General features: G+C 40.8%; 1 protein-coding gene across 2 annotated transcripts; it reads right to left on the reverse strand.

The window, feature by feature from the left end:
• Positions 1 to 3,268: 3,268 nt before the first annotated feature.
• lrp11 (low density lipoprotein receptor-related protein 11) lies at positions 3,269 to 10,251 on the reverse strand. 2 transcript variants are annotated; one of them, XM_047387068.1, is made up of 9 exons: positions 9,470 to 10,251; positions 7,703 to 7,860; positions 6,695 to 6,836; positions 6,485 to 6,610; positions 6,202 to 6,396; positions 4,411 to 4,578; positions 4,275 to 4,331; positions 4,102 to 4,131; positions 3,269 to 4,021 (listed from the first exon to the last, which is right to left on the reverse strand). In XM_047387068.1, exons 1-9 carry the CDS (start codon positions 10,032 to 10,034, stop codon positions 3,867 to 3,869), a joined length of 1,596 nt encoding a protein of 531 aa, XP_047243024.1. In that variant the 5' UTR covers positions 10,035 to 10,251; the 3' UTR covers positions 3,269 to 3,866. The 2 variants fall into 2 exon arrangements, with proteins under 2 accessions (XP_047243024.1, XP_047243023.1); XM_047387067.1 differs by having other exon boundaries at positions 4,102 to 4,179; positions 9,470 to 10,250.
• Positions 10,252 to 11,504: the final 1,253 nt, after the last annotated feature.

An 11,504-nucleotide genomic window follows, 5' to 3' on the forward strand; every position in this document is an offset into this window, starting at 1 on the left:
AAGGTTAAATCCTTAAAAGGAGATGTTGAAGCTGTTTCACCTCTCATCCAAAAGGCTTCTTCAGTTCTGAACATTGGTGAAAGTAACAGACCAGATCAAGATATATGTGCTTGTTCTGACTACACCTTATAAGCCTGCTACTTACTTCCAACCATGTTCAGAACTGAAGAAGCCTTTTGGATGAGAGGTGAAAATCTTCACTATTATGCCCTGGGACATAATCTATCGCAAAACTTGTGTAACATCAGACAAGCTGTTTTTGAGACAAAACCAATAAATGCTCAAGAAATGTGGAACGTAGTGGAGCATAAATGTGAAGCAGTTCTCAAAAACATTGGAATATTAGTTCAGCATTTTCTGTTTATACTGTAAATGTTTGAGTTTGTACAGAAACATTCTCTTTTTTAATACCCCTTTTACTTTATTTTTGGAAGGTTGATAACACATTTATACAGTATATATATTCTATAAACACTACCCAAAAAAATAAAGGGAACACATCCTAGATCTGCATGAATGAAATATTCTCATTGAATACTTTGTTCTGTACAAAGTTGAATGTGTCAGTCATTTTCTACCACTTCTTCCATAGTGGGTCACAGGGGAGCTGGTGCCTATCTCCAGCAGTCTATGGGCAAGAGGCAGGGTACACCCTGGACAGGTCACCAGTCCATCACAGGGCAACATACAAACACTCATTCATTCACCTAAGGGCAATTTAGAGTTACCAATTAACCTAACAGGCATGTCTTTGGATTGTGGGAGGAAGCCAGAGTACCCAGTGAGAAACCACACATGCACATGGAGAACATGCAAACTCAATGCAGAAAGACCCCAGGCTGGGAATCGAACCCAGGACCTTCTTGCTGCAAGGCAACAGTGCTACCAACTGTGCCACCATACAGGATACCTGTAGAGGATACATCCTTGTATTGATGTGCCATCCTGGATGAGCTGCACTACCTGAGCCACTTGTGTGGGTTGTAGAGTCCGTCTCATGCTACCACGAGTGTGAAAGCACCACCAACATTCAAAAGTGACCAAAACATCAGCCAGAAAGCATAGGTACTGAGAAGTGGTCTGTGGTCCCCACCTGCAGAACCGCTCCTTTATTGAGTGTTTCTTGCTAATCGCCAAAGATTTCCCCCTGTTGTCTTTTCCATTTGAACAACAGCTGTGAAATTGATTGTCAATCAGTGTTGCTTCCTAAGTGGACCGCTTGATTTCTCAGAAGTTTGATTTACTTGGAGTTATATTGGGTTGTTTAAGTGTTCCCTTTATTGTTTTGAGCAGTGTATATATATATATATATATATATATATATATCACAACCAAGGCATGCAGAAGAGCATCTCTAAACGCACAACACGTCAAACCTAGAGGCGGATGGGCTACAGCAGCAGAAGACCACACTGGGTGCCACTCCTGTCAGCTAAAAACAGGAAACTGAGGCTACAATTCACCCAGGCTCACCAAAATTGGACAAAAGAAGATTGGAAAAACGTTGCCTGGTCTGATGAGTCTTGATTTCTGCTGGGGCATTTGGATGGTAGGGTCAGACCTTGAAAAACATGAAAGCATGGATCCATCCTGCCTTGTGTCAACGGTTCAGGCTGGTGGTGTAATGGTGTGGGGGATAATTTCTTGGCACACTTTGGGCCCCTTAGAACCAATTGAGCATCGTGTCAACACCACAGCCTACCTGAGTATTGTAGCTGACCATGTCCATCCCTTTATGACCACAGTGTACCCATCTTCTGATGGTTACTTCCAGCAGGACAATGTGCCATGTCATAAAGCACGAATCATCTCAGACTGGTTTCTTGAACATGACAATGAGTTCACTGGACTCAAATGTCCTCCACGGTCACCAGACCTCAATCCAATAGAGCACCTTTGGGATGTGGTGGAACGGGAGATTTGCATCATGGATGAGCAGCCGACAAATCTGCAGCATCTGTGTGATGCTATCATGTCAATATGGACCAAACTCTCTGAGGAATGTTTCCAGTACCTTGTTGAATCTATGCTATGAAGGATTAAGGCAGTTCTGAAGGCAAAAGGGGGTCCAACCCGGTACTAGCAAGGTGTACCTAATAAAGTGACTGGTGAGTGCATACATTTTCATGATTTGCCTTGGAATATAATGGCTGCTGTTCTCAATGTATTTTTTTTGTGCTCAGTCAGGGCTCCTTTTGCATAAGTTACTGCATCAACGCAGCGTGGCATGGAGGTGTTCAGCTGCACTTTAGCTCATCTGCATTGTTTCTTATCTTCCTCTTGAAAATACGTAATAAATTCCCTGCGGGGTTTAGGCCAGGGCAGTTTGCTGGCCAATTAATCATGGTAACACCATGGTCATTGAACCAACTCTTGGTACCTTTGGCAGTGTGGGCTGGGGCCAAATCCCACTGGAAAATTAAATCAACGTCTTTATAAGGATGATATGCAAAGTTTCCTGGCAGTCCTGACCTAGGACTTGATAAAACACAGTGGACCAACACCAACAAATGACATAGCTGACTGGAGACTTGGACCTCAAGCAATGTGGATTCTATGCCTGTTCTTCCTCCAGACACTTTAACTTAGACTTCCAAATGAAATGCTAAATTTACTTCTGTCTAAAATGACTTCAGAACTCAACAGTCTAGTCTTTCAACTCTTTCTGACACTGTCTCTGGTTCAGAAGGGAATTAACACAAGGTATGTTGTTGCCCGTGTGTTGATGAACTGGCTCCAGCCGCGGTCCCCGCCTTGTCAATCTGCCCAAACTCTTCAGTGGGCTTTGCTTCTTAATCCTTTTAAAACTTTGCTCATCCCTGTTGCTAGTGCATCCTTTTTCTATCCTACTTTTTCCTTCCACTTAAGTAATAGTATTAGGTCTTCCAGATTGTGGAGGTCATAACAGAACGTTTCAAAATTTTTAATAATTTTGTTAATAATCAAAATTAACAAATGTGGCTTGAAATATATTTCTCTCTATGTAATCAATCTATAAGGTTTTTTTTTTATTTTTTACTATTTTTATTGAATTAGAGAAATAAATTAACTTTTCAATGAAATTTTATTTCATTTAGATGCACCTGTAAAAGAAAGTTTCACACTCATTCTAAATAAAATGTATTAATTATTTAATTATTCACTTGTGATCAGTTCTGAACAAAGGTGTGAAGTAAAATTTATGTGATTGTGTAATTTCACAAAGAATAGGTTCAAACATTCCCCTTTCTTCCTGCAGTGGAGATCAATGACCAATAACCACTCAGTGTTGTAAATGTCCTTCCAATATGGTACTTTTAATTTTTTTAAACAATAAATCCAATAAAAGACGTTGTTAATGGTTTATAACTAGATGCACAGTCAAGAAAAACATGCTGTAAAGATGGGAAGATAAAATAATTCACAGAACATGGTATGGACCTTATGATTCAGACTCACACAGGATTTACTGATGATAACTATGGTTACCAGGCAATCCAATACTTGTGTTACTGTGGTTGAAGCTGCAGCACAAATATGGCAAATTAGTGACACCCAGTCTTTTGTGCAAGACTTGGAAGAAGCGCTCAACAATGTCTGATATGACAGAAAGCTGGTTGTCTTGTGTAATCGTGGGGATTTTACACAATCTGTATATATACAAGGACAAACAATAAATCTTTATTGATTCATAATTAGGTTTTCTCAAGACAACACAAATACAATTATTGAAGCACTTGAAAATGTTTGAATGATTCTGAGGGGAGCAGCAATGCAGTATCAGTCAGATGGGATCAGTGTGTGGGTGTTGCTTTCAGGGCAGCAGAGCACATAGATGTGAAGTAAGACAAAGTGCCAACTCCCACATCTCTGCCCAGCTTCTTATGCTACAGATACATGCCGTTGATGAGGTAATCAGACTCCTCTGTGGTGAGGGGTCGTGCTTTCTTTAGCTTCTGACGAACGAGTCTAAGGCGACAGCCGATCATGAGCAGCAGCAGAGCGGTGATGAGGATGCCAAGCGCCAGAGGAAGAATTGCACCTGAAGGATAGAAAAGCAGAACTTTACCTGTAGATCAGATCATAAATGAGCTACATATAAGCCGAGAGAATAGGTCTAACCTGATTCTGGGCCTGGGTGTCCTCCTTTAACTGGAAAGGATTTGGAGATTGTGTCACTATCTGCTTGGCTTTGGGAGACTTTAGGGGCAGTTTAAACAAATAATACAGACAAGACTTTAGCCAGTAAACGTTGTGTTACTGATATGTAAAGCAGGTCACATTTATGGACTCACCTATCTCAGCCTGCTTGGTGACGGGAGGCGCTACACTTGTTGGCCTGAAGCCTGCGCCTAAAAAATGTCAGTGTGAAAATGATTGCAGCTTTAGCTTTTTGTAATTAAAAAGACATGCCTAAATGATACATCTTACCTTTCTGTAAACATTCGCTGACACAGTCAGACTCCTGGAGGAAGTTGTTATGGTTACCCTGGCAACCCCCGTACAGAAAGTGTTTGCATTCTCCCGCCTTTTGGTCGTAGTACCACCGAGGAAAGGTGCCTTTACAAGGGCCAACGACCGGGGCTGCAGCACACGGATCTGCAGGAACAGATACACTTCTTGTACTTTTAAAATAATATTTTGCACCACCTTGCAAAAAGTCTTCATACTCAATGACTTTTTTCACATTTTGTCACATTACAACCACAACATCAAAGTATTTTATTTGGACATTATGTAATAGAACAGCACAAAGTAGTGCATTATTATGAATAAGGAAAAGTAGGATTTTTTTTACAAATAAACATTTGAAAGACGGAGTACATGTACTCCTAACCCCTCCCCCCCTGAATCAATGCTTTGTCGGACCTGCTTTCACTGCACAGCTGCAGGTCTTTGGGGTATGCACCTACCAGCTTTGCACATCTAGAAACTGAGATTTTCATTCTTCATTTTGTATTGGACGCATAGTGTGTAAAATTAAAATTCAAGTCTTGCCACAAATTCTTAATTGGATTTATTTCTGAATTTTACTTGATTCAAACCATTCCATTGAAGCTCTCCTGTTGAACCTCTGACCCAATCTCAAGTCTGTTATAGCCTCTAACAGGTTATCTTCCCATCAGCTGAACAGCTTCCCTGTTCCTTCTTAAGAAAAGCATCCCTTCAGCATGATGCTACAACTACCATGTCTCACATATGCTACTTTGTGTTCGTCTGTCAGAAAAAACCTAAATACATCAGGGTTTGTGGTCGTAATGTCACAAGTGTGAAAAAGATCAAGGAGTATGAATACTTTTGCAAGACACTTTATAGTGAATGAGGTGTAATGGCTCCACAAATGTTAATACAAACTTTTATTTATCATGTTAGAAACATGTTCGAGTGAATTAATTTAACTATTAAAGAAAACAAACAGCGCCGTTCATTAAAAAATGATGTCATGGGTATCTAGAACATATAATAATCCATGTTTACTTCTGGAATTATTTTTACTCAGATAATAATATACTATTACTGAGTTATTCTATAATCTTCCAATGGAAACCTTGCCAACTGCAAAAACCAGAGGAACAAAAGCTTCTATTGGGTATTAAGGTTTTGAACCAGGTAATGGACAAACCGACTAGTAACATGAGAACATTTTAACCTAACTGAACATTTAGTTGTCAAACTAATCCTGGGTATAAATAAAACAAGAGACTGATCATGACATCTGTTAAACCATCACCAGACCAACAATTTCTTCTCTTCTTTTTTATAGCTTCATTCTCAGCTCTCCTAGAGAATGCACTTTTGGTACATAACACACACAGTATGTTAAAACAGCTATGTGTAAAGTGGCCTTTTGGCCAGTCTCAGTCTAACTCAGGGATCAGATGGCATCAGAGACAGAGGAGCTTTGTTCTGGCACTCAGAGGGGATGCAGGCTAAGAGCTGCTTTCCAGGGAATGCAGAGTGGTTCTTTGGTTCTGCCAGTATTTTGTGCTCACTGCTGTGACTCAGTGGCTGCCTGTAGGCTCCATCTGCTGTTATGTCCAAACAAATGTCTTCTCTGTTGCTTTACAAAAAGATAAGGCACTAAGGACTAAGAAACAACATCATATTCTTGGGCAAACAGTTTACCAGGAAGAACTAAATGAGATAAAGGCCTGTAGACTCGTCACATAAATGTCCTCTAACTCAAAGTTCTACTATAAAGCATTTTAAGCACCTTCCTACCTTGATTATCAGCAACCCCCTGCTCACTCAGGCTTTGTGGAGGAACAACCTTACTCCTGTCAACTGCTGATATGACGGTTTTCCTGGATCCATCTGGAAGCATGGAGGCATCCTCGCCCTGCTCTGTCCGTGCTACGGGCCTCTGAGGGCTGGGAGGATCCACAGGGTGGGTCACTGACTTCCGGCCACCATCAACTAGAAAAGAAAGTACAATGACCAGGTTTTGTGAAGTCTTTAAGTTTTTGATAATGATTTTTCTAATTAAAAGATAAAAAATCTGTACAATTTGTGCAAAAGTCCTCATCAGAGCGGTCCGGACAGTGTTGCCTCCCATCACAGGCGTAGGAGATGTCAATGCAGCAGCCATCATCACACTTAAACTGGTAGTTGGAGCAGTCACCAGTGCAGACTGTGAACACAGATATGGATAACTACCCAACCTCCTGTACAAACTCAGAAGCAACAGTGGCAACATTTATGGTGAGTCTTTCACCGTCTGCCTGATGTTTTGGTGCCAGCACAGTGACAGAGACGTTGTCTGAGCTCTTCTGTCCCGATGTGTCGGTAACGGTCATCTGGAACGTGTAGACCCCCTCCTGGAGACCACTGACCTTCAGCAGCCCTGGATGGGTCGCCTACAATGTGCACCAACAAAATAGAGCACATCAGCTGCAACAGATGTGACATCTATTTATAACCTGAAAATAATCTAAATTGGTTCACTCTGATTACTGTTTTACCTCATAAATGTTATAGCATTAAAGGTATAGTCATGTTAAAGTCAAATATAACATGTTTGGTATATGAAGGAAATATGAAGGATGTGAAAGAAAATGTTGAATTAAAGCCAACATAGAGATGTCCCTGATAAAATGTTTTTCACATCTTTTCTGTTAAAGGTATAGAACACAAAAACTAACAGCGAATTAAAGGGGCAAATACCTTCATAAGTGCAGATATAATCTGTAAGGTTCTGGTCTTTAAGACTCAACGTTCAGCTTTTCTATGGTCACTGTGGATAGAAAACAAACTCTAATCTCTGTTGATAAAGCGGGGTAATATGGAGCTGTGCATTCAAGCCAACCTGCTCACTTAAAGCAAGCATCCACGCATTTTATTCACTGTTGTCTGTGACAACAATAACCGACTATTCATAGTAGAGGTGCAAATATTTGCAGCGTCTGACTCTTTGAGCACAGATCAATAGAGCTGTACGCTTTCTGCTGGAGCTAAATCTTTACGACCAACTGCATCATCAAAATAAATGCTGTATATGTTCTTGTTCGAGTGTAAAGGTTTTAAAGATATAATTTTGTATAGAGCTCTTTTTGCAGTTAGGATAGTGAACTGTGGGATTTCACCAACTGCTGCAAGACCTTTAACCTCTGCATCCTGACGTTTCCTTGTAGTTTTCGTGTCCTTTGCATAAATTGATACATTTTGAATGTTTAGTGACAAATAAATGGGGTAGAAACCGTTAAGGTAAAATCAGAAAACAAACCTTCATATTGATGGCTGTATCCCCTTTAACAAGAGTCCACTCATAGTGGGTGATCCTGTGGTCGTCCACACTGTCCCTGCCGTCCAGGACGGCCCAGTCGGTGGGTAGCTGGATCACCACGTCCTGTCCGGCATCACTGCGAGGAGGCTCGTCCATTTCTGTGAATTTGACCAGTGGTTATTTCTGTAATGTTCACCTTTCTGTTTTATGTTCTGTTTTAGTATATTTATTTTGACTAAACACTGGTTTTGGTTTATTTTCTGCCAGTACCATATCAAAGCGTATCAATAATACCGGAGCTTTTACGAGCCTTTTGCTGCAGACCTAAAAACTTTTTTTATTTGACTGAAAACTAAATGTCACCCCACTCTGATGTAAAGCGATGAAGCTAAATTATTATTTGGTTAATAAACATACAGTGAGTGGAATATTATAAGTTAACATTCAAATCAGCAGGTGCCAATAAAACAAAGGAAACCTACAGGTAAGTAGTTCTGGCAATGTTTTATTTTCTAGCTACCTTATTATTTTAGGGGCTAAAATAGTGATCATGTCCTATTTTAGGAAGTTGAAACCTAAATATATTCACTTTAGAATGACATAAAACATTATAATAAAAAATCAGCAACCGAAAAGCTGAAACAAGAAAATCAAACAACCTGTTCTACATTTACTTCCATCACTAGTGTGATAGCTGAAGCTGCACAACACCTGCTCCTGCTCTCAACATCCTGATCTAATTTTACGCACAACAAACCAAATGGTCAATCATTAATCCAGCCGCTGCCTTATCAGGGAAACAAGCAGTTCTTTATGTTTAGATGCACTGTGCTGAGATCCATTGAAGCTTTACAAGGCTGATGGAAGGAGACTTTACTGTAGAACAAGCTATATTACCTTCCCAAAAACACACATTTCACACAGATCAACAGTCTGCCATGCTTTAAAGCTTCCTCAACTGTTTTCGATAAATGCTATGGAAAAAAGCGTCTACCTTTTCTGATATGGTCGTGCAAAATAAGTGAATGCATAACAGTGTCTGGTCCAATGAGAAAGAGAAAACAAACTGCAGGATATAGACAGTTTGCAGAAAAGAATGGCGTTTATTAAAGGTTTCAAATTTTCTAGTAATTAATGTGAGCGGGAGGACATTCCTTTTTCTATTTTCTACATTTACCCCAACAAAACAAAACAATGCTGGTATAATTTTCAGAAAAAGATTTGTCCTCTTTTACTAATTTTGTCCTAATGGCAACATTTTGAACTGAACCATGCTTCATGAAGCTTGACCACTAATTTATTCTACTCAAACTACAGCTGAGTAAAATGTAAACTACAAAGCGGTGAAAATGTGTTTACACCCCTCAAACTTTTCCAGATTTTATCACGTTACAGCCTCAAACTTCCGAATATTTTATGTTAATGAGACAGACAAACACTAGACAGTATATGATTGTGAAATGGTGTAAAATAATACATGTTTTTCAACATTTTTCCGAACAAAAATCATCCCCACAGCATTATGCTGCCACCACCATGTCTCACAGTAGAGATGGTGTGTTCAGGGCATGGTTACGTTTTCTGAATGTAGACCAAAAACCTACTACCTGTTATTTATATGTCTACATGTTGTCAACCGTCATGCTTTTATGTAAAACCTGTAAATGAAACATTTAACAACGACTCATAGGACTTGTAGCAACATCTCATGCAGCTGTATTAGCAAAGAATGATGAAGTTTTGTATAGTTTGACAGCAGGCTCCCACCTTGTGTCACATCCTCCTCAGCTTGCCTGGGCCTCCCGGTGGCTGAGCTGTATGAAGCAGCCAGCTGTCCCTGCGTCTGCGTGGCGTTTGGAGTCCGACTGTAGGTGGTGAAGCCTTCCTGCGGTGCGAAGGAGCAGATGTTTTTATTCCTGTAGGTGCAGTTAAACAGGTAGCAACTGAGGCTGTCCCCGGGTCGCCTCAGGTCCTTCTGAACCACCGCCACCGTGCAGTGAGGCTGCGAGCAGCAGGCGTGTAGACAATCCCTCCAGGTGTACACCCTATCCGGAGCCAACAGGAAGGTGGCTCCCTGCTCGATGGAGGCCTTCGTCCGGATGATGCGCTCCTCCGCGGCGCCGAAGTCGCCCACGCAGGAGTCGCTCACGTCGGCTGCCCTGTACGCCTGGTCCTGCTGGAGCTGCTTTCGGAATTCCTCCAAGAGCTCCTCCACTCCGGATATTTTAGATTTCAGGTCTGATATCTGAGAGGACCGGGCGTGGATGCGGTTAGTAAAGAACAGGAGAAAAACGCAGGGAAGCAGCAGCTGGGGATGCTGAAGCAGAGCCATGTTGTTGTTCAGTCAGTAAAACAGCGTCTGCCTCCGGCTGGCCTCCCTCTCATGAGGGCCTCTATCAGCTCCAGGGACCTTCCAACATGAAAAATATGCCAGATGGGGAAATTTCAAACACGACTTTAGGGAAGCGCCTCCACATCTACAGTGGCGGAGGAAACGCTTGTTTCCTGACGATGCTAAAAATCCGCTGTTGTCATGGTGAGGGAGGGACGGTCGCGAGAGCACAAACGCTGACGTCACGCTGATAACTGATAAATACGGCGATTAGCAGCTCACCTGTTGGTGCTCAGTTTCAGAGGATCGAGGACCAAAAGTACCAGAAAATGACAAATAAATACTTACATACATATTTACATCTTTGATAGTTTACATTAAACTGTGACAAATACATACAAATATAAAACATAAGACTTTGTAAAAATGTACAAGTTATTTATTAAATGTACAATTAAATAGTTACATTTTTAAATCATGAAATAAAACTCAAATTCATTATATGTAAAAATCTCATAAATGTTTCAGATTTTTTACAGTCCATTATCAGATAAATGAAACTGTGAATATGACTCCCTAGCATTTGATTGGTCAACCTTCACAACAGTTGAACTACCAGACCAATTACTGTCTCTAGCAGCTTTTTGAGGAAGGCTGACATAAATTAAATGTAAAATGGAATGCTGCAACATGGAACATTTAAATGATTAAATATGAATAAATATAATGGAATAATTTAGTAAAAGTCAGTCAGTCAGTCATTTTCTACTGCTTATTCCATAGTGGGTCGCAGGGGAGCTGGTGCCTATCTCCAGCAGTCTATGGGTGAGAGGCGTGGTTCACCCTGGACAGGTTGCCAGTCCATCACAGGGCAACACACAAACAACCATGAACACACTCATTCATACACCTAAGGGCAATTTAGAGTTACCAATTAACCTAACAGGCATGTCTTTGGACTGTGGGAGGAAGCTGGAGTACCCGGTGAGAACCCACACATGCACGGGGAGAACATGCAAACTCCATGCAGAAAGACCCCAGGCCAGGAATCGAACCCAGGACCTTCTTGCTGCAAGACAACAGTGCTACCAACTGCGCGACCGTGCAGCCTTTTAGTAAAAGTGTATTTAATAAATATTTAAATACTTAAATAATGGTAGATTTATGATCACATATGTAAAACTGTATTTATTACCTTATTTATTTATTGAATTGTGGCGCTTTTGGCCCCTGATTTTAGTGTCAGTGTTTTTTCCCTTACCAAATCAATGCATTCTGTTGTTCCAATAACTTCCATGGCTGCAGGTGTACAAAGTTTGGTGTGTAGACACTTCACTGACCTGCACATAGTCCTGATCTCATCCTTCTTGAACACCGTTGGGATGAATTAGAGCAGAGGCTGCAGTTCAGGTTTTCTCGTCTAACTATGATTACACTCCTTAACATTGTGGAGGATGTTTATAAATTAAT

This window comes from Girardinichthys multiradiatus, chromosome 15, assembly GCF_021462225.1.
Source record: "Girardinichthys multiradiatus isolate DD_20200921_A chromosome 15, DD_fGirMul_XY1, whole genome shotgun sequence".
In the NCBI taxonomy this organism is placed as follows: domain Eukaryota; kingdom Metazoa; phylum Chordata; class Actinopteri; order Cyprinodontiformes; family Goodeidae; genus Girardinichthys; species Girardinichthys multiradiatus.

Excerpts from the sequence above, each read along its gene's own strand:
- lrp11 (XM_047387067.1), bottom strand. The coding sequence starts at position 10,034 with ATGGCTCTGCTTCAGCATCCCCAGCTGCTGCTTCCCTGCGTTTTTCTC. Across the intron at positions 6,837-7,702 it reads ATACAGCCATCAATATGAAG|GCGACCCATCCAGGGCTGCT; the intron begins GTTTGTTTTCTG and ends TGCACATTGTAG. Across the intron at positions 6,611-6,694 it reads ACCAAAACATCAGGCAGACG|TCTGCACTGGTGACTGCTCC; the intron begins GTGAAAGACTCA and ends CTGTGTTCACAG.